The 23637-nt window shown below is 35.7% G+C and overlaps 1 protein-coding gene across 10 annotated transcripts in view; it reads right to left on the bottom strand.

Annotated features, from left to right (window-relative positions):
- Positions 1-23637, bottom strand: part of LOC150084898 (uncharacterized) — a 437743-nt gene that overhangs the window by 300163 nt on the left and 113943 nt on the right. For all 10 annotated transcript variants that reach the window (XM_090376690.1, XM_090376694.1, XM_090376693.1 and 7 more), the window contains exons 6-8: positions 20323-20722; positions 11933-12154; positions 11767-11825 (exon numbers count right to left, since the gene is read on the bottom strand). In XM_090376690.1, coding sequence (XP_090232816.1) covers positions 11767-11825; positions 11933-12154; positions 20323-20722 — 681 coding nt within the window. The remainder of the gene's footprint in view (positions 1-11766; positions 11826-11932; positions 12155-20322; positions 20723-23637) is intronic.

The raw sequence follows: 23637 nt of genomic DNA on the forward strand, positions 1-23637 counted from the left end.
GTAAAGGTGACTACAGAGGACTCAGAATTTTTTTTAATTCTATACAGTTGAACTAACTGATGATATCACCAATAGCAAATTCTAAATGGGAAGCAGTCAAGGAATTAATCTTGGGTTGCAGGCCATACAAGGGACGATTGTAACTTGCAATCAACTGAAAAATAAATAAATAAATATAAATACTGTACAAAGTTTAGGCCCAAATGGATGTCAGATTAACTAATGAGACTCATGGAAGAGAAGAAAAATTCATGCGATGCATATAAATTATCAGGAGATACAGATGCCTATGGTAGATATAAAATAGTCTGTAATCAAGTCACAAAAAGCAAAGGCAGATTATGAGAAATCTTTGGCAAAGGATGCAAAGAAAAACAGTAAAATCTAGAATCTATATAATATTAGTGTAAACACACCATAGACAACTCTTAAACAAAAAAACTACATTAGAAGTGTGAAGGGCATCATTTTATCTGTATCTCATAATGTGCTCTTCCTTCACAACGAGTTGCCATGTATTGCATTACCTCGAATAAGTAACGCTTCACTAAAAGAGAAGGCTATTGTTACTTAAGTAACAATGGTCTTCTTTAATATAACTGGATAGACCCCATCTATCCAGTTATATTAAACGAGGAGGCAAAGGAAATAAGCAAACCCTTAGCCATAATTATGAGAGCATCCTTGGACTCAGGGGAAGCCCTCACGGACTGGAGATGTGCAAATGTATCTCCAATTCACAAAGGGGGATCAAAGGGTGACATGAGTAATTACAGACCTGTTAGTCTAACGGACAGCCATACAGTTATACTACAATCATAACATGGATTTGCCAAGGGACAGTCTTGTTTAACCAAACTAATATGTTACTATGATGCACTGATCAAGGAACTGGATGCAAAAAGTAGTTTTGACATCATATTCTAGAATTTCAGGAAGGATGCACATAAAAGACTGCTATACAAACTGGAGAAGTGTGGCATTAAGGACAAGTTACTGTTATGGATAAAGGGATGGTTAAGTGGAAGAAGACAGAGTGTTTATTATTAATGGGCACTGCTCTTCATGGACTAATGTTATCAGTGGAGTTCCCCCACAGTTCAGTTGTGGTCCATTGTTTTTTTTTATCAATAATATTGATAAAGGAATATCAGGCTTAATGTCTAAGTTTGCAGATGGTACAAAGATTGGTAGGGTGGTTAACGACAGTCTTCAGGGTGAGCTGTGAGCTACTGCAGCAAGGTCTAGAAAAATTGGGTCAAATCAGCTGAGAAATGATTATTGAAGTTTAACAGTTGAAGTTTAACATTGACAAATGCAAGGTACTGCACATGGATAGCAGTAACCCCAGATTAACTTATGAACTGTGTAGTACTACACTCAGGGTGGTAGAAAATGAAAAAGACCTGGGCATAATTGTGCAGTCAGACATTAAATTCTTTTAGCAGTGCAGACATGCTGCTAGAACAGCTCATGGGGTTATGTCAATGATATACAGAAACTTTGCTAACAGGGATAAAGTGATTACCCCTTTGTAAAAGGGCATGGTTAAACTGCATCTGGAGTACTGTATACAGGTCTGGAGGCCTCACTTTACGAATGATGTAGAATGGGTGCAGAGAAAGGCAACCAGACTGATGAAGGAAACAAAAAGGGGCTCTTACCGAGAAAGGCTTTACTTCTGCAAATTGCAGCGTCTCAAGACCAGACACCTACGGGGAAGTCTGGCTGAAATGTTTCCCGCCAAGAATTTGTTTAGTTCTCCCTTGAATTTATTCAACTCATCCACTTCCACAACAAAAGATGGAATCCTGTACCAACAATCAACCACCTGCTGGATGAAGGCAAACTTCCACACATTTATCCTTCAACCATCCTTCCTCAACTTGAATTTATGCTCCCTCGTGTTTGTCGTCTCAGTAAGTGGAAGAATAAATTAAAGTTGAGGAAGGATGGTGGTTGATCGTTGGTACAGGAATCCATCTTTTGTTGTGGAAGTAGATGAATTGAATAAATTCAAGGGAGAACTAAACAAATTCTTGGCAGAAACAGATGAGTGAGATGCTTTTTTTTGGCTGATGCTTTATAAGCTTGCTTTCTTGCATCATTTGCCATTACTACTACATGATTATGGAAAGAAAAATAGAAAAGACTCCTTTACTTATGTTAACACTAGAATAAAAGGGATCCACTACATATGAATATCATAACTGTTGATGATTCTGTTCAGCTTACTGACTAACTGGATAGATATTTTGACATCTACAGTCACACATGAAGAATTTTTTAGAGATGGGGATGCCTAAAGTATATCAAATTTTAAACAGGAGCTAAGTGATTTTGTAATCGCTGAGAGGAAAGAAGCGAAATTGTTGAAACCAAAAGTAAATTTAACCCCAGGGGCTCATATCTGATGAGCATGGCCCTAGCACACCCAGGGTCCTGAGCTGGATATCATCATTCTTCTCTTTCTTGGTGATTCTCTCTCTCTCTCTCTCTCTCTCTCTCTCTCTCTCTCTCTCTCTCTCTCTCTCTCTCTCTCTCTCTCAGGGTAACTCAGAAACTTTGGCTGGTGCAGCATAAGCCTCAGGCTTCCTTGCACCTGAGCTGAATATCATCATTCTTCTCTTTCTTGGTGATTCTTTTCTACTTCTCTCTCTCTCTCTCTCTCTCTCAGGGTAACTCGGAAAATTTTTTTTTTTTTTTTTTTTTTGGCCGGTGCAGCATAAGCCTCAGGCTTCCTTGCACCATATGACTAATAATAATAATAAATAATACAATTCGAGTGGATGCAATCTGTATCCAATTATATTAGGAGAAGTAGCAAAAGCAACAAGCAAACCTTTAGCCATAATTATAATCACATCCTGGGATTCAGGGAAAGTTATCTATGGATTAGAGATGCATGTGTCTCCCCACTTCACAAAGTGAGAATCAAAGGGTGAAGCCAGCAACTACAAACCTGTAAACTTGACTTTCTGTTCCAGGAAAAATGGTTAAATATTATGACATATTAGAAAAAGAAGTGATGCAAAAAATAATTTATTTTTTACACTTAGATTTCAGAAAAGGCTTTTGGCAGTGTCCACATAAAAGGGTGCTGTACAGATTGGGGCAGTAGCATTATGAGCAAGTTATTGCTAGGGATAAAGAAATGGTTGAGTGGGAGAAGACAGAGTGGATATCAATGGGCATTACTCTTCTTGGACTAATGTTATTAGTAGTCCCTCAAGGGTTCATTGTTGGGACTACTGTTGGTTTCAATATTTATTAATGATATTGATGAAGGCATAACAGGCTTAATGTCTAAGTTAGCAGATGATACAAAGGTTGGCAAGGTGATTAATGACAGTAATCAGGATATGCTACTTCACTAAGAGCTAGGAAATTTAATCAGATGGGCTTAGAGCTGGAAACCAAAATTTAATGCAAACTTCATATGGGTAACAACGATCACAGAATAATATACCAACTGTGTGGTACCACACTCTAGTAGAGAATGAAAAGTCCAGGGGATAACTGCAATAAGACATGAAGTCTTCTGAGCAGTACCAACAGGCTGCTAGAGCAGCTCATGGTGCTTTAGTAATGATATGCAAGAATTTTGCCAGGAAGGATAAGGAGGCAATTATTCTGTGATACAAGGCAATGGTAAGTTTGACTACTGAATACATCTGGAAGCATTGTTTTAGGAAGTTTCCTTCCTAAAATTGCATTCTGGTGGAATGGGTGAAGAGAAGAGTAATGGGATTAGGTGGGGGGGGTAATCTTATCAAGAAAGACTTCAGTTCTGCAAACTGCATCATCTGAAAACTATGCATTGTGAGATCTGAATGAGATGTTTGAATAGAATGAATAAGCTGGATGTCGATGGCATCCTTACCCTGCTCAGACAATAAACATAAGGGGGACATAAACTGAAATTTAGAAAGGATGGTTGCAGGACAGATGTATGCTTTCAGCCACAGAGTAGCTGATATGGAAGTGGGTAGTTTGAATACATTTAAGGAATAATTAAATAAATTATTAAGATGTACAGGTGATGTAGTAAGGTTTTTTTTTTTATGGCTGATGCTATATAAGCATACTTCCTTATATTATCTGTCACTACTAATACTGATAACAAAAAGTAGATGGCTGTGCTGCCAATGCATTCTCCCCCTTATCTGAGGTTGCATTTTGACATTAAGTTTTGTTAGATTTATTATCCAAAAATCAGCAATCTCCGGGTCCAGGGGTTGCTGGATTTCACACATTGCACCTGAATTCTTATTAAGTTGTAAAACTATATATTTATAACAAGACAAACATGATTTTATAATGTAAGTATAACATAATAATGTTATATGCATATAACATAATAATGTTGCTTAACCTATATAGTGGGGATCAAAAAAAAGATTTGTATTCACCCAATAGTTGTGACAGAAGGTTGAAATAAACACCATGTATGACACTTATTCAACATAGTCACCAGACAAAATTACACATTTTTTCCTCCTCTCAATACACTTCCTCTGATTGTCCTTCAAACCACAACTCAGCAGCAGAAATCGGCTCATCATCTGCAGCGAAGTATTTTCCATGAAAGCAGGACTTCGGGGCAGCAAAGAAGAAGAAATCAGAAGGTGCAAGGTGGGGAAATAAGCAGGATGTAGCAATATTTCAAACCATATTTGTGGGCACACGTCACTGCAGCACATGAGGATTGTGCAGGGGCAATACCATGGAGCAGGCATTTATCTATTGACAGCTTTCCCATCTTTTCTTTTATAGCAGCATACAGCTTTAAGAGGAAGCTGGAATGATACTTTGCCATCATAGTACAGCCCTTTTGAAGATAATCTGTTACAGTCTGTCCCCGACATATGTAAGATATACATTCCAGGACATCTTACGCAAGTCGATTTTTAAGTAACTCGGGAATGACTAATTAAATGTTGCAGAAGAATGAATAAAAATAGTTATATACTATAACAATTAAAAACTTTATCTGGAGTGGCACACAAGAAAAGAAAACATAAAAGAAAAAAAAACTCGTGTTATTGTACTGTAAAAATTGATATGTATTTCGTATGCCATGTAGGCTTTATAAGGTTTTGATTCCCTTATATAAACATATATAAGGGAATCAAAACCTAAGTATACATATTTAAGAAAATTGGTTAAAACCACACAATGAATCTAAGTCTATACACTTCAGGCGATGGACTGAAGGTAACTGAAAATGAACCTGAAGCATTACTAAGACATTAATCACAGGGTGTTGTAGACTGAGTAGAGGTCAGAGAGGTCGTATATGACATGAACTCTTTGATATTCATCTGTTTTCTTTACTTTTTTATTTTCTTCATAAATTTCACGATAAGCAATCTTGAACTTTTCTTTTTATTTTCAAGAAACATTCGATGTTTTCATCCAATCCATCAAACATAAAGAAGCATTATGAAATGCTTCTGTTGTTTCCTTTAATTTAAACTGCTTCTTGGGTTTCTCCGATTCCTCAATGGATTCGGCTCTCACTTGCTCCTCAACTCTTTGCCCATTTGACTGGGCTAGGTCTGCTGTTGTTAAATCTTCACCTCATCTACATATTCATCCTCCAGACCAGCTGCAATTCCTGAGATAAGTTTAAATTCCTTTGTTAACAGAAGACATCAGCTCATCTTTGTTGAAGCCTTCATTGTTAAGCTCGGAATGTTTTAAAAATTTTTTTCCAAACTCCACTCAAGTTGTTTTCACATCATTCCAAGCTCTTGAAATGTTGCGTATTCCATCAAGGATGTTAAACGTCTTCCAAAATTGCCACAGATCCAGCTTCCCTTGCTCTGTTGTATTTACAGCCTCAAAAAATGTTGTCTGTATGTTGTGCATGGATAGCTCCTTGATCCATTGGTGGAATCAAAGCTGTTTCATTTGGAGGGAAGTACACTACCTTGACATTGTCGTGCAGATCATCTAGATATTTATGGAGTGTTGTCAAGGGGCATTAATATCTTAAAAGGCACTGACATTTGTAAGCAATATTTTTCAACTTCAGGGACAAACACAATTAGAAACCATTCTTTTAACATGGTTATTATCACCCAGGCCTTTCAGTTAGCCCTGAAATGTACAGGAACAATTTCTTGTCAATACCCTTAAAAGCTGTGAATTTTCTGAGTTACCATTCAGAAAAACTTTAAACCTTTAATGGTTTATCAAACAAAAGTTTAAGTTTATAACCGCTATGTTATCCCCCACTAAGAGAGAGAGTTACCCTGTCTTTGACAGCTTTAAACTTAGATATCTACTTTTCTTCAATAGAAATAAGTCCTACTAGGCCTTTTTTCCCAAGAAAGGCTAGTCTCATCCACATTAAATATTTGTTGTGGCAAATAATCACCACTTCTGATAATCTCCTCCAATTTGTCCATGAATTTTTTGGTAGCCTCACCATCTGTACTTGCTGTTTCACCACTTTTATTATTATTATTATTATTATTAGCCACATGGTGCAAGGAAGCCTGAGACTTATGCTGCACCAGCCAAAAAACAATTCCAAGTTACCTTGAGAGAGAGAGAGAGAGAGAGAGAGAGAGAGAGAGAGAGAGAGAGAGAGAGAGAGAGAGAGAATCAGAAGTAAGTAGAAAGGAATCACCAAGAAAGAGAAGAACGATCATATCCAGCTACTCTGGGTGTGCAAAGCCCATACTCACCAGATGTAAGCCCTTGGGGCAACGTTATGATATTCATTTCTCTTACAGAACCTATCAAACTATGACTTGCAACAAAGGTGATTTCAGTATCATCGCTTTTCTTCTTAAGATCCTCAAAAATGGCACGAGCCTTTACTTTGATGAGATGGATGCTTAAGGGGATGCGTTTTTGGACCTGTTCTTCCATCCACACAGTAGCTAACTTTTCCATCTCGCTTATTAGTCCCATCCTCGCCTTGGTTATTATAGTTGACTTCATTGGTGCCAATCCCTTTCCCACTTCACATATTCTGTCTTTGTCCTTTATTATTGTGTTCACTGTTGACACTGACAAATCTAAATTCCTCGCAATGCTTGTTAATGTTTGACCATTTTCATACATCCTTATTATTTTAATTTTCTGATCCAAATTGATCGCTTACCTTTTCTTGGTAGATTTACTAGTACCGCTGTCACATATTCTCTTAGGCGGCACCATGACAAGGGTCAAAATGAAATTTTTTTAAAAAAACCTTTCTTTTAAGGTGCTGTCACACCTTACGACATGCACATAAAGCGTGCACTATACGATGATAGTCTGACGCAAAGTTGTTAAAAATTATTATTATTATTATTATTATCATTTTATTTTCAAAGGAATGTCCCTTTATAGCTGTGCACCTAGAGGATACTGGTTACATACTGGATAATACGTGAATTAACATGGTTACATGAATAAAAAATGACAAACTATATACAGTTTACGTACAGTGTAGTCAGGCAGATTAATACAATACATGCCTTAAACCAGCCTCTGGTTTATATAGAGTGGAAGACCTGTAAGTTTTGTTGTTGCACAGCTTCTATGGATAACGTGTTAAATATTTCAAAAGAGTTAAATGGAAACATATAGTCCAAAGAGATCATGTTACACAGCTTAGATCTGTATGGGAGTGCACTGGTAAGGCTTCTATTCCAACCTGACAGTCTGGCAATGATCCCCCAGATATCAGGCGAGTTTAGTTTTCTGGACAGGAGCTAAGCGAGGATAACGAGGTTCCTAGAGATGATGTGATACCTCAATGGTAGCAATTTTAGATTGGAGAGCATGGCAGATTTTGAAATAGTAGGTGGTAGACCTGCAATCTTATTCAGCCATTTTAAAATCCAGTATTCGAGGGATAAGAACCTGGTTTGGTATGATGGAGGTGCAGAGGACCATATAGTAGAGGCATATAAGGGGATAGGGATTATTCAGAGAAGAATATAGTTGCTAATAAGATGCGGATTATGATAGTTGGAGATCTCCTGTTTCACAGTCCATATAGCTGAATATGTTTCTTTTTTTTTTTTCCCCAAGTGGCATTAAAACGAGTCAAGAACATAAGGTCTTTGTCCCAGGTGATGCCCAAACTTTATGCTGATTGATTTTTTTAACTGGAGAGTTCCCAATTATGACATTTACATCATTGATATTTCTATTCTTGGTTATAGTAAGCTGAGCAGTTTTCTCTTTGTTTATGGAGAGCCCAATCGCATGACGGTAATTTAAGTTCTTGTAGCTGTCGGCTGGAGGTCACAGTGGTACAGTGTAGAGCCTGGGGGTATTTCATGACAATAAAAAACTTTAAATCATTGGTGTATGAAGTAAAGCTAGCATGATTTCTGAGGAAGGGTTCTAAAGATGTGGCGAAGAGAGAACGTCCCCTTGGGGGGAGCCCACTGGAGCAGACAATTCAGTGATGATGGTTCTGGTTTCTTATCCATAGGGTTCTGGACTGTAAGAACTTCTTGAGAAGATGGACGTGAATTTTAACTTCACTACAATAGAGCCAGACATGTGTAACAAATATTACATACAAAATGCAAAAAAAGCTCCCACTTTGCTCTCAAACAAACCTGAACTGACTCTACAATCCAGAAAGAAAGGATGTAGAAACGAAGAACTAGAGTGTAATTCTTCAGAGAAATAGCCAATGGGACCCAGTCTACATTGCTTAAACGTTGTTGGAGTTTCTCTGAAGTGCTTCGATGTAGTTCACCTCTCTCAAACACATGTTATTGAATTTATTGAATATTTCTTCAGAATTTTTAAAGCAGAAAATGAAATGTTAACCCTAGTTATTTACCTAGATTCTAGTTATGCCGCAGGTTATTATCCAGCATAGTTTGTATGGGAATGAAAATAAAAACTTATACTTATTGTTCTCTCATTCAACTTCACCCTTAAAATTATACAGAAAGTATCTTTACGATTTTACCAAAAAAATTTACATACATCCGAAGTTACGTAACTCAAAGGCGCCTCCGTAGCCAGGTGGGAAGGAGCAGCAGTGCGTAGCACACGCTTCTTGATTAGACCGGGGTTCGAGCCCGTCACCACCAAATACGGAGGATGCGGAAAGGTCATTCAGGGAATGACCACCGCATATCCCGGAGCAATATGGCCTTAGTTGCTAATGCTCCTAAAAACCAAATAACAACAACAACAACGTAACTCAAAGTCGGGGACTAATTGTAGTATTACACCATGCTGATTCCAAAAAAACTGATGGCATCACCTTGCCAGCAGTTGACTGCACCTTCAGTTTTTTTTTTTTGTTTTTTTTTTGAAGGGTGAGTGACTTTGCATGCTTCCATTGTTTTGACATTTATTTAGTTTCGGGATCATAGTGATGAATCCAAGTTTCATCCACAGTGATCAGATGTGAAAAACTCCTCTTGCTTTTTCTGGCACATCGAAGCAGACAATTTACTCATATGCAACTGTCGATGGATGATGTTCTCCACAGACCCAGCACTAATTTGGAGCTCTGCAGCTAGTTCTTTGATGCTAATACAATGATCTTCCCAGGACTAATGAGTCAATTTTTACAATACTATCGTGGGATTTCTCCATCATGCACCAAGGTTCTTCCACATTTGAAATGTTTATATCAATGTGCAATAATATCTGGGCAGTCTTCTCCATAAACAGCAACCACGTCTTTGTGGATTGTTTTGGGTGTTTTCCCTTACAGAAAGAGGAATCAAATCACTGATCTGTATTCCACTTTATCCATTGTGACACTACATTCAGCACTGCAAATAAAAAAATAAATTGTCAGATCAAAACCAAAATTTGTGTGGTTGTTATAGAGATTTCAAGGTATCAAACAAAAAAAAAAAAAAAAAACATCTTTCTATCACAACTACTCCTGTATGAATACAAATCTTTTTTGAGTCCCCTCCCTCATATTTACATATCCTTAGTTTAGTACAGTATAATTTCATCTTAATCACACAACAAAGCAAAGATCTGAAAGTGGTGGGAAAGCTCTGGCTCAATCTAGAACTATTGAGGGCAGTTCTACAAATTAGGATTTTATAATGTGCAACTACTTTTTGCATGTTTGCAAAGCTTTATGTGGCAGAACATGATACAGCCAAAGGGGATAGCCTCTGTGTATTTTCATTCCAAAAAGTGTGAGGAGATTAAGTGCAAATGCATTGTTCTGAGAGACAAATATGAGAAGTAGAAGTACAGGTTTGATGCCCTAGAAAGAATTAAACAAGGAACAAGGGACTCCTCAAGCACTCAGCTCAACACATACATCAGCAGCATCATCAAAGTCAGAAAAGTGCTGGTCAGACAAGAAGTACCTATCGTCAGTGACTGTTGTTAGGGGAATGAGAAAAACTTTGCACAAAAAAGGAAAGTTGGAATAGGACCAGGGTATGCCTCCCAAGAGCAAATGTAAATCATGTTGAAAATAGCTATAATTTTAAAGAGCATACAATGTGATATTGTTCTACACCTTGGTACTAATGATATTAAGAACAGATCTGAGAATTTACTTTATAGGTATACAGCAATACTGTATACCTATAAAGTGAGGATTAAATTTGAAAGTGCTTGGAATTTTGACGAAACATGATAGGCAGGAGTACATAATAAAAGCCTTGTTAATCAACTCAGTCCTGGAGAGACTGCGCAAGACTCACGGGGTAGAATTTTTCTCAGCGTGGTGTGTTTGTTAATGGGAAGATTGTTCCTACAGGGATGGGATATACTTAAATAGAAGTGGTCTAAGAATATTTGTTGATGCTATCCAAACAGTGTTAGGATGTTTGAAAACTTCAATTGGGGGGGGGGGGGGATTCACAGAGTAACACTTAAAAAAAACCACAAGCAGAGGTGAAACTGATTCTTACAATGCTTCTATTGGGACATGCAACAGCCTGGAAAACAAAGTTTGTGGATTACAAGGCTTATTGAGGATCCTCAAGGGAAATATATGGGCTGTGTTAGGATTATTAAGAGCAAAACCAGCTGCACATGTACAAGCTCATACACCACAGATGAGTACAGTATAGTAAATAAATCTAATGAATCTGAAGTATTGTATTGGTTCTGATTTCGTATCATTACTTAGCTTCACTTATTCCAGGCATCTATACTTAATTTTAAGCATCTTTAGTTTGACAATACTTAGTCTAATAGCTCTAGTATTGTTAACACCATTACTATTCAGTGACCAAATTCAATGATACAACTTATGACCACTGCAAGATCCCTGATGGAAAATTTTATATGCAAAGATGCATTCAGCTTCATATTGATTTCTTCTTCAACACTGCTGATCCTTCAAGTGTACATCTGTTGAAAGTGCTATGTCACAAGAAAACCTCAACATTACTTTTCAGTACCAAAAACACTAACATCAAAACTATCTGCAAATAAGTTTAACTGCAAATTACTGGTAAGTGAGTACTACACTTGCAACTGCTTAATTTTAAAATATAATGTTTTCTTTAAATTGTACCACATGTCTCCATGGTGCTGCTAACGTTTACATAATCCAGACAACCCCCTCCCCCCTCCAAAGAGTCCAGAAAAATTGAGGTTTTATTATACAAGTATATCTGTCCTCTAGTTTGTTCAAATGATCAAATACTATATTCAGATTAGACAGCACTTTCTCTAATCTCAATAAAGTTTTGATGGTGAAGGGTCATAATGTTCCTTAATTTAACAAGATGTAATGTGTGGATTATATCACCAGCATTTAGTTATTTTATAAAGAGTACTAGAAATCAAGACACTTACAGCCTTTCATGCTCTGTAAAGTCGATGACATCTTTTATGACATTTTCCCCTTCTGTTGCCTTCAAAAATAAAGCATTTTGGTTTAAACAAATATTAAAAACATGAAATGAAACTATAATTAAGAAACAGCAATGATGGCTATATAATTATTTAAAAATATATTTACACATATTTCAGGAGAAATTTCTCCATTATGATGAGAAAATTCTGATCCTTCAGCTGCCATTCTTTCAGTGCTTGCAGCTAGCTGAGCTTGAAGACTTTCATTTTCAAGCTTTAAATCATCAATCTGATGAATATAATCATTTTGCTTATTTGTTAAATCAACCACCTCATCTCTCAAATGATCAAGACAAGTTGCTAGTTCCAAATGCTGCTGGTGAGCTTCCTGTTAAAAGAAAACAAAGAAAACATTTTACAATTTCAATATATTCAGAATTATAGAAACAATATAGGACACAATGAAAAATACAAGAATAGCTTTAAATAATGGCACCCTAGGCTTCATAGTTTCACAGAATTTGGTACAATTTAAAAATAAAAATTTACACACTAGATGTTTCAGACAGCTCTGTGGCTCTATAGTGCCCACTGTTATAGTCATTGAAATGGAAGTCACAGAGCTATAAACTGCTTGGCATTTAAATTTCAGTTTCTTTATTAAATTTCTACAAAATACTATGAAACTATAATTCAGTGCAGTATGTCCAAAACAGTGGTTCTCAAACTGATTATGGTGTCAATCATACATTTCAAAAAGTGCTAGTCAAGGATCCTGCATCTTTGATTTGGAAATGCTGGATATTTGCACAGGCAGTTTTATATATATGATTTCCTATTCAGTGAAATCTCTGCTATTAACTAATTAATACAGAAATAAAAAAGGTGTTTCTTTTTATTTTCTCAGAATTTTCTTTATAAAAATATTCCATTTATATTGTTTTTATGACTGTAGCTGCCTCTCCTGCCCAGAATATGTTGTGTGTGCCAAAGGAGATAAAAAGTTGAAGAACTACTGCTTTAAAGAAACAAGTACTTTTTTGTAGAATATCTACATTAGGTCAAAATGTAGGTCCAGACATTACAATTTGGAAAAGACATTATATGGCAGTTCCTACAAAATGTATCTTTAAGGGAAATTGCCATATGAAATTATCACCCACTATTACCACAGGAAATTTGCTTATAAATTTTAGTTTCCTGAGATACATAAGCAGTATAAACAACTTTCAAGCACTTTCATACTAAAATATACAATTTGGTTACATTTCTGAATTCCTCTGAATCCTATCATACGACCAATACCAAATTGTTCAATTAAAATTTTAAATCAATCAATCAATCTTGCTGGTTATAAAAATTCAGAATGCAAGACATTAAACTACTTAACTGAAATTCCATATATACATATTTAAAAATTTATATATAATACATCTAAAAATTTTTAGATGACGATTTGCTGTTGTATATGGTTACACTTGAATAAACTGAACTGAGAATAATGGTATCCATGCAAGGACTTAAAATTCTCAGCTAAACTCTTCTCTAAATGAGACTGAAAATCCTGGGATAAAATGACAACTGTAATCACTTCCTTCAGATATCTTGTTGGAGGATATTCCCAGGAGATGTAGCCACATATAAAAAGGTTTTTTCTTTTTTAAGTATTTCAACAAATTAAAAAATTTCCATTCCAACCAGCTCCCAGAGATCCATTGCCTAATACACCTTCATTCTAAACAAATAATGACCATATTTTAATAACTGCATTTTTATAAGCATATTCTAATGACCATATTTTGATAACCATACTGAAATTGCCATATTTTGACAACCATAGTGTGATAAGTATATTTTAATGACCTTATTTTTATTTGAAAACTGACATGAAGCTAAAATTGAACCAATTTAATCATAACTTTTAGAACTACTATACCATATCATTTGCAAATTATCAAGTGACTGTATTTTTGGCTGTTTGCTTTCTACATATCAAGTGTACATAAGAAGAGGTTAGAAAACCAAAACTAATTAAATTCTTTGTTATTCAAGCTTCTCATGAAGTACCTATGCCATGCCTATACCTCAGGTAAATGTCTGGAGGATATCCACCTGAACATAAGGGGGCCTTATGAAAATATGGTGGTAAGAGATGCAGCTTCCCTTAATGGGGAGTAGTTTGGTTCTGCTGGTACCATTCCTATTAACAGTTGGTACATAATTCATCATACTACTTCTCTCTTGTTGTTTCTGTACTTTTTTTCTTTTAGCTTTTTGCTACTCTCTTTTTTAAAATGCTGAAATATTGGAATTATATAAAATTCCTTGTTTTTTTTTTTTTTTTTTTTTATATATGTAGGTTGGTTTGCCATAAAATTTGATAATACCTATTTAAAGATTCCCATCTATGGTGTGAGTGAGTGGATTAACTTTTTTTTAGATTTGAAGTTCAAAGCATCCCCTTCAGTGTGGGATGCTTAGACAGCTGGGTCTGATTTATCAATTCTGAAAAACTGGCCATGTTTTGTATATTCTACTATAGGCCACTGCAATCTTCTACACGACTGCCCCCACCCCACCAACAATCACAGTCTACAAACAGCATATGGGTGCTCTGTGACTGTTAGGATCAGCAGTTAGATATTTTACTATTTCTTTGAAAGTTGGCAAAGCTTTTAAAATAAGTAGAAATGCCTCCCATGTCTCCTAGCCATTCTGGAAATTTTTCAATAACTTCTGAAGATCTTAGTCTATTGAAGAAGTTGGTGGTGTCCATTTATCATTTTCTAGATTGCAGAGTATAGAAATTTTCATCTCAAAATATGGTCATTACTTGTTTAGAGTGAGATGAGTTAAACAGGGATTCTCCAGAAGTTGTATGATGAAATAATTGTGTGGAATGGATCATTGAGGCCAATGCACTAAGGCCAAATGAAAATAATTTTAATCCCCTCTCTTGGATGTTGTGGGTTGGATGTCTTTTGCATGACAAAGTTTTTTTTTAATATTTGAACCAAAAATTTTTAAAAACCCAACTAAATCCAGCCTACCCAGCTCGTAGAGATCCACTGCAGAATATACCCTCATTCTAAACAAGTAATGGCCATAATTTAATGACCACATTGTTTTTGGGGCATATTTTGATGGCCATATTTTTGATAACCACATTTGACAACCTATTTGAGATGAAAATTGACATAATACAGCTAAAAATTAAACCAAGTTAAGAAAATTTAGTTTAATCTTTAGCTTATACATGCTGAAAGCCAAGAATTTATAAAACCAAAAACTAATTAAATTCTTTTGCTCCTCAAGATTCTCATCAATCTATATCTACAAGGAACTTGCTCTTTAAGTTGGACTATGGGATTGGATATATATCCTGGATCTTTATTTAGGTGTTAATAATCCCCGAGTCTGATCAGCTTGCAGATCAGATTCTGGAGGATATCCTGCAACTCAGAATTTATATGGGAAGGAAAGGGATTACAGTTTTTGTCATTTGGTGATTTTGTTCTAAATGCAAAGCACTGAGTCAGAGATGTTCTTGGAAAAAAAAACAAAAAGTGTGCATTCTTTAATAGTCTGAAATAATTCGGGCAAACCAGATCATCCCACCTTCTCATTCACATCCAACAGACCCACATCCTTAATTCCATGCAGAGAACAATATGACTAGTCAGGGGCACAAAAGAGTAACCGTATGAAAGCCTTCAATTCTGCAGCATTTAGAAAATAAGCACCTGCAAGAAGAACTGATTGAAGTGTAAGGCTTTAAACAGATTTAGTAAACTAAATTCTGATGGCATCCTCACTCTATTTTGGACAACATAAGGGGGCATAAATTTAAATTGAGAAAGGATGGTTGCAGTATAAATCTACAAAAATTTCTTTCAGCCATAAAGTAATTTAATTGCTGGAACAAACTTCCATCTGGTATTATGGAAGTAGGTAGTTTAAATAAATATAAGAAAGGGATCAGACAAATTATTAGAAGGTATTTTTTAATTTTTTGGCTGCTGCTTTATAAGCTTCTTTCCTCGCATCACTTGCCACTACTAACACTAATTGTCATTGAATTTTTAAGAAAAGTCCACAAATGAAATAGTATTTTAAAGCAGGAATGAAATGTGTAAAGCATCAAATGTAGCAACTTGTCAGTTAAGAATAGTCAATTGGCAACAGTCATAGAGAGTGAATAACATACACAAAAATGTTTACAAGCCACTATAGCATTCTATAGCTATTAGGCCATACCTCAGTCATTTTAAGTCTCAGAAGGGAGCAAGGCCGACACCACCTATTATTTTCTTTACATGAAACAACTTTAATGAACAAATAAATACATTCATGTCTATCTACACAGTTTTATGTTCTCTTAGTTATTTATTCACTTGCATAATCATAAAATTTCTTGTCCCACAATATATTTAGTCAAGATAATACTTTGCACTTAATTCATTATAGAAAAAAGTAATGCAAATGAAATAAAAATCTAAATAGCAATTGAAAAAAATGCATCAATTATACTACACTTATCAAAACGTAAGTTACTTGTTACCAACAGTAAAATACTTTGTAATACCAAAAATTTCCAATTTGCAGAGAACCACCCATATGAAGATTAAATTTTACCAATCAGATACTACACTTTTACAGAAAATGAGTATGTGATACAGTATGTTATGCGGTATGTTTTAAAATTGTTAAAATCATCTTATCCTGACTTTTTTAAAAGATGACATAATCATCTTTACAAAATAAAATTACAGTAAATCTTGTTAATACAAACTCAGCTTATACAAATTACTATTTTTATATGAAGCGCATACCATTCTCCTGCAAAAGGATAGGCTTTTCTATGTGAATATAATACAACATTCGGTCAATACATATTACAAAGTTCACTTTCACCCAGTGAGAAATAAATATTGTTATTTTGTATCTTTAATACAAATCTTGGCAAGTTGACCAATTATTGCCTCTGAACACCCAGTTCCCTGCTTCCCGAAGGATAGCACTGCATTGTTAGAATTTACTTGTGTATAAACAAAACCAGTTTATGATAGCTACAACGTAAGTGTGCACTCTGAAAAACATCACTGTGAAGGATGAGCTGTTAAATTAACAACTTAGAAAAACAGTTTTTCTAAGTTGTTTACGTACACTCACTCGCTCTCCATGGGATTAAGGTCAGTTTCAATTGTTACGCTAGTGCAGTATAATCTATTTTTTGTGCCATTTTATCTGAGCTGATGTCTTTTTTAGAACTTGGGTCTTCAAAATTAATTTAAAGTTCGTTTATATTAAATCTCATCTAGCAGTGTTATGGCAACAAAACGTAAATGGATGAAATTAAGCCTGAAAATTATACAAGAGGCTGATAGGATGGAACAAAGCAAAACGGACATTAGTAGTAGTAGTGGCATGTGATACAAGAAAGCAAGTGTATGAACTTATGCAGCATCAGCCAAAAAAAAAAAAAAAATCACACCATTCCCTCTAAATGCCTGGACAGGCATTTGGAGGGAATGATGTGACATTTCAAAGGAAATGTCAGGAACCAAAGGAGACATTTCAAAGGAATACATCCCTTTACCTACTTTATCTACAATACTGAAAAACCGAAAAAAAAAATTGAAGTGTGTGACACTGGAGCAGAGAAAAAACAGGAAACGAATTCATGGTGCAAAACACGAGGAGCTTTAAACAAACTTTTCAAGTGGTACCAACAAATGCATGCATCTAATTTGCCTTTTCATTGCAAATTTGGATTTGCCAATCCAAATTTGCAAAGAAAAGGCAAATTATCTAGCTCAACAACATGGAATTAGTGACTTCAAATGCAGCACTGGCTGGCTCCAAAGATTTAAAGATAAGAATAACTTTGTTTCACAAAATTTTGTGGTGAGTATGGATTAGTTGACAGAGAAAAGACTACAAACTGGTTGTGTTCTGTACAGTCCATTCTTATAAAATATGAGGCAAAGGATAGTTTTAATCTTGACATGACAGGTTTATTTTATAATTTGTTGTCAAACAAAATATTTGCTGTTCGAGACGGATGATGAAGTTGCTACCACAGCAACACTAACACTAGATGAGCTGCTGAGCACCAAACAAAACAATGATGATTTTTTTGCAGTGAAAGTGAAAAAGCACACACACTGCCATCTAAAAAAAGAGGCCGAAAATGCACTGAGCATAATAATATGTTGGCCTGCAGTAACATTGATAAAGAAACAACTATTGTATTTGATAATGTCTGTGCTATGGTTAAAAATCCATATAGGACAAAAACTGTGCAAACAACATTGGATTCTTTCTTCAAATTAGAATAATTTATTGAAAAGTTAATAGCTTGTATATCTCCTTTTAAATTAAGATTTCTAATTCTTTTTACTGTGATACTAAAATATTGTATATATCAAAATACAGGGTTGTTAAAATTAAAGTATCCCTATGTAGAGGGCTCTGGAACGAGTTATAAGGCTCGTACTGAAGAGAAATTTGGACAACAGGTACAATAAAGAATGCGCATGCCATTTATTTGAAAAAAAAATTAGTTACAAAATTTGTCACTGTATGTCGTGTAACTATCTTAGTTACGATTATGCAAATAACTTACATTATTTGCATAATTGTAAGTTATTGCCACAGCGCCACTACTCCGATCTACTGTACTGTATAAAAGCAAAGCAGTCTCTTCAAAATCATACAGTAGATGTTTGCCTACACTACTGCAGCAATGCCAACAACAATATTGCTATACTATCAGAACAGCAACAAAGCAGCTGCGGCTATCAGAGAATTCCGGCATCAGAAGCTATGACTGTTTGTGATGTCTGCAAAATGATTGCAAAATTTGAAGTGACAGGCCATCTTGGTGTTCAACCAGGTAGAGGTCGAAAACGAGTGGACTCCTCTCGTGTTGAAGATGTGGCTATGGCTGTCGTGGATTTATCAAGTCAATCTCCATGTGGTAGCGCAAGTGTGCCAGCTGTTTCTCGTGAGGTAGACATGCCATATTCTACTGTAAGGCTAGTAATGCATCAGGTGTTATGGTACTATTCTTACAAGATACACATGCTACAGCAGCTAAAACATGGTAATGCAGATATTCGTTTCACATGCACACTTCAGTTTCTGGAGCGAATGACAGTGGATATCACTTGGCCATGGAACATCCTTTGGAGTGACGAAGTCCACTTCTGCTTAAATGGATAAGTGAATACGCATAACTGTCGCATTTGGGCAACAGAAAATCCTCGAGTTATCCAAGAGGTCCCATTGCATTTTCCAAAAGTGACAGTGTGGTGTGGATTTATGGCCACATTCATGACTGGGCCATATTTTTTTGAACAGGTAACACTGACTGGACCCTGCACCTGTTCCGTCACTGGACAGCAATATTATGAAATGTTAGCAAATTTCGCAATACCAGAGCTGCAACAACGTGGGTGCCTGCAGGATACCATATTCATGCAATATGGTGCGCCACCCCACATCCACCATTGTGTCCAAAGATTGCTAAGGCAACACTTTACAGAGGAACAGGTCATCAGCCAATGTTTCCAGACATCTTGGCCACCCCGATCACCGGAACTCACCTCATGTGACTTCTGGTTGTGGGGTTTTTTTGAAGAACCAGGTGTATCACAGGAAGGATGTCAAACTCTGGCAGATCTAAAGGACAGCATTAGACATCATGTGCTGGCTATTCCAGTTGACATGTTACGTTCTGCTGTAGAAAATGCTGTTCTTCGAATGGAAACTGTTGTTGACCAAAATGATGGACACCACTGAACAATTGTAGCGCTGTTCAAGTGATTTGCATTGCACTGCGCCATATAGTGACAAATTTTGTAACTATTTTATTTATTTTTTTTTTTCCAATATATGGCGAGCACATTCTTTATTGTACCTGTTGTCCAAATTTCTCTTCAATACGAGTCTTAGAACTAGCTCCAGAGTAGAGGGCTACATAGGGATACTTTAATTTTAACAACCCTGTATATACTGTACAATATTTTCATATCTGTTAATTGCTTTTCTCTAGTTTAACTTAAAAATAAAATAAAATCTTTAAAAAATGTGTTATTCCTATTACTGTACTGTTAGACAGGGATTTTGTTTTTATTATTTTATTAATTTAAATTAATTTATTTTTTCATTTATTTTTGATATTATTATTATTAGATATACAGTATGTACCAAAAAAAAAAAGACAAAATTTTGACACTTTTTGGGGGAACCTCATTGCTACAAACCTCATTATTACAAAACATGAAAGTTTAGGTCCCTTGAACTTTGTATTAACAAGTTTAGACTGCAGTAACTCTGGAATCTTGTTTTTAATACCTCTATGATTTATAAAAAACATATTTTAGCAAATAACAGAAGTAATAACTATGAATGATAAAACTATCTCATTTTTTTTGTTAATCAATAATTATATTATTTACAAGAAAAGAACAAATTTTGTCAACATTAACACTAAATAATCAGAAAGCTTTATTATTAAATATTATTATTAAAAGTAATATTAAATATTACCTCTAGTCTGGACTGAAGCTGCTGCATTTCTTGTTCCTTGCTATTTATTTGATGTTTAGCTTCTTCAAGTCTTTGCCTGAGAGAATTATTGTCACTTTCTAAGCTACTGCAAACTGACTGTGCATTTTGTAGTTCTTGGACCAAAGAAGTTCGAGCATTTTCTGTCTGTTGTAATTTATTACTCATGTCATTTAACCTCTGCTTAAATGTAAATTCTTCATCTTGATGAGAGGTCACTAACTTCTCTATATGTTCTTCAAGTTGTTGAATCTGGTGATGAAGATCATCTTGAGCTTGCTGCATTACAGCCTGTCTGGTTTCATACTGATCTCGAGCAGAACGCAATTGTTCTATTTCATGCTGCAATCGTGACACCTCCTGGCTATTCCTTTTCTGATTCCTGAAAAATCAAAACTAAAAATAACTACAGATCTTGGATTGTATCCTTCAGTTCCCTTTGAAGAATGAATGTTCTAAATAAATTATAGTGTAAAACAGTACAACAATTATTACCAAGTAAATTCAAAAATTACCTGAAAATAAATGATAAACAGAGATGGAAGAGCATTAAGCATATTGCTTATTTGGAAGTAGTATGCAAGTTTTGATATGTTCCATCATCATAGTCAACTAACAGCAAGAAAGAGCACACAAGGCAATGTGACCAACTTTTGTTCATACCAATAACTTGGATGTACCAGATATAGAATATTATTTGCTGCAATATTTTTATTCATTTTACCATACATGTAGTCCATTGAAACTTTTTTTCTTATTTTCCTTTTTTTTAAACTTGTTTAACTTATTTTAAATATATATATAAGAATAGATAAGTCTGATAAAGTTTTCCCGGACGGAGGTGAAAAGTACACCAAGTGCCAAGGACCAGAAGGGTAAGGATAATAGAAAAAAGTATTGTTGGTTTGTAAAAGGCAAAAGAATGTTAATTCCTAAAAGTTATGATAAATTAAGAAAATTATGGGCTGAACTACAAAGCCAATTAGAGGTGAGGGAACTGTAAAGTAAAATTATTACAATAAGACCCCCGTATCTGCAAAGGATATGTTCCAAGATCTACTGTGTGGCTAGAACCGCAGATATAAGCGAACACCTGCTGACCCCATATATAATGTCATTTTCTTGTACATACATACATATAATAAAGTTAATTGATAAATTAAACACACAGTAAGACATTACCAACATTAAATACAGTAATAATAAAGTACAGCAGACTCTCGATTTACCGGGACACTTCAAGACTACAAAAAAAAAAAAAAAAAAAAATCCCGATTCTAACAGAAGTCATAAAATTCAAGTAATAACTAGCATTAGTAGAGGCATATGATGCAAGAAAGCAAGCTTATGCAGCATCAGCCGGGGAAAAAAAAAAAAAAAAAAAAAAAAAACCACTTCCACTTCACCCCTTTGTTCATTCGAAATACCTGTCCAGCTGAGCCTTAAATTTATTTAGGCTATCAATTTCCACGACAAGGGATGGAAGTCTGTTCCACCAACCAACTACCCGCTGGCTAAAGGCAAATTTCTGCACGTCTATACTACATCTGTCTTTCCTCAATTTGAATTTATGCCCTCTCAGGTGATTATTCTGAGCAAAAGGAGGAATCCCATCAGCATCAGTATTGAGCATGCTCAAACATTCAAGGCTTTATACACCTCTATCAGATCACCACGCTGGTGCCTAGTCTAGAGACACTGTAATTTGCAAAACTTAAGCCTTTCTTCGTAAGAGTACCACTTTGTTCCATTCACTAATCTTGTTGCCCTTCTCTGTACTCGTTCCAGCAGCTCTACATCCTTCTTGAAATGAGGCCTCCAGACCTGTATACAGTATTCAAGGTGTGGCCTGACCATTGCCTTTACAAGGAAATAATCACCTCCTTATCCCTGCTAGACAAATTCCTGTATATCATTGACAAGACACCATGAGCTACTCTTGCAGCCCATCTGCACTGCTCAGAGAACTTCATATTTGCCTGCACAATAACCCCCAAGTCCTCTTCATTCTCTACCACTGTCAGTGTAGTACCACAGAGTTGATACGTTGCCCTGGAGTTGCTGTTTCCCATATGTAGTACTTTACATTTGTCAAGGTTAAACTTCAGTTGCCACCTCTCAGCCCATCTGCTCAACCTTTCCAAATAATGTTGCAGCAGTATAGTGTCAGTAGTGTCTTTGACAACCCTGCTAACCTTTGTATCACCTGCAGACTTGGATATTAAGCTTGATATACCATCATCAATATCATTTATAAATACAGAAAACAACAATGGACCCAACACTGAACCCTAAGGGACTCCACTAATAGCATTAATCCACGATAAGCAGTGTCCAATGATTACCACTCTCTGTCTTCTCCCCCTCAACCACCCCTTTATCCATAGCAGCAATTTGCCTCCAATGCCAAACTGCTCCAATTTGTGCAACAGTCTTCCATGTGCAACAGTATCAAAAGCCTTTCTAAGATCCAAGTATATAATATCAAAGTTATTGCCTGCATCCAATTCTTTTGTGACTGCATCACAGTATCCAATCAAATTGGTCAAGCAAGACTTCTCCTTAACAAAACCATGCTGTGTCCGAGCTATAACTGAAGTCTTGTCTAGAATAGGTATGAACAGATATTTTTGCAAGTTGTAAAAAAGCGACAAGAACCGGCGTTATAAGTCATCATTCGGAGATTAGTATACCTATTATCTTGCAACCCCCCACTGTCTTCACACCTACTGCGCCGCCTTCAAAGCCAGGTGGGCCAGAGCAGCAGTGCGTAGCACACGCTTCTTGATTATACTGGGGTTCGAGCCCGTGACCACTAAACACAGAGGATGCAGAAAGGTCAGGGAATTACCACCGCATATCCCCGGAGCAATATGGCCTTAGTTGTTAATGCTCCTAAAAAAAAAACCCCAAATAACACACCTACTGCTCAAAGCAAAAAAAAAAAAAAAAGAAAAGAAAAAAGAGAGACCAATTGTTTAGTTTGTTTTAGTGCATTGCGTCGATTGCTGTGTTCTGCTGCACCCAAAAGGAAGAATTTTGTTTCATTATTTATGTCAAGCATGTCGGAATTTTTTTTTTTTTTTTATAGTAACTATTTTCTTTTGTTTAGAAATCGCGAAAATGATGGGCAAACGCAAGAGTTGTGCTTTCAAATTAAACAAAAATTTGAAATTATTCAAAAGTTTGAAAACAGTGCATGCGTTAAATCTCTAAAGAACCATTATAATGTTGGTGACCAAACTATACGCAACAAAGAGAAGCTATTCGATTTAAAATCGACATCGTAAAAAATAA

This window comes from Mastigoproctus giganteus, chromosome 6 (assembly GCF_048544385.1).
Source record: "Mastigoproctus giganteus isolate SK-2022 chromosome 6, ASM4854438v1, whole genome shotgun sequence".
NCBI classification, from domain to species: Eukaryota; Metazoa; Arthropoda; class Arachnida; order Uropygi; family Thelyphonidae; genus Mastigoproctus; species Mastigoproctus giganteus.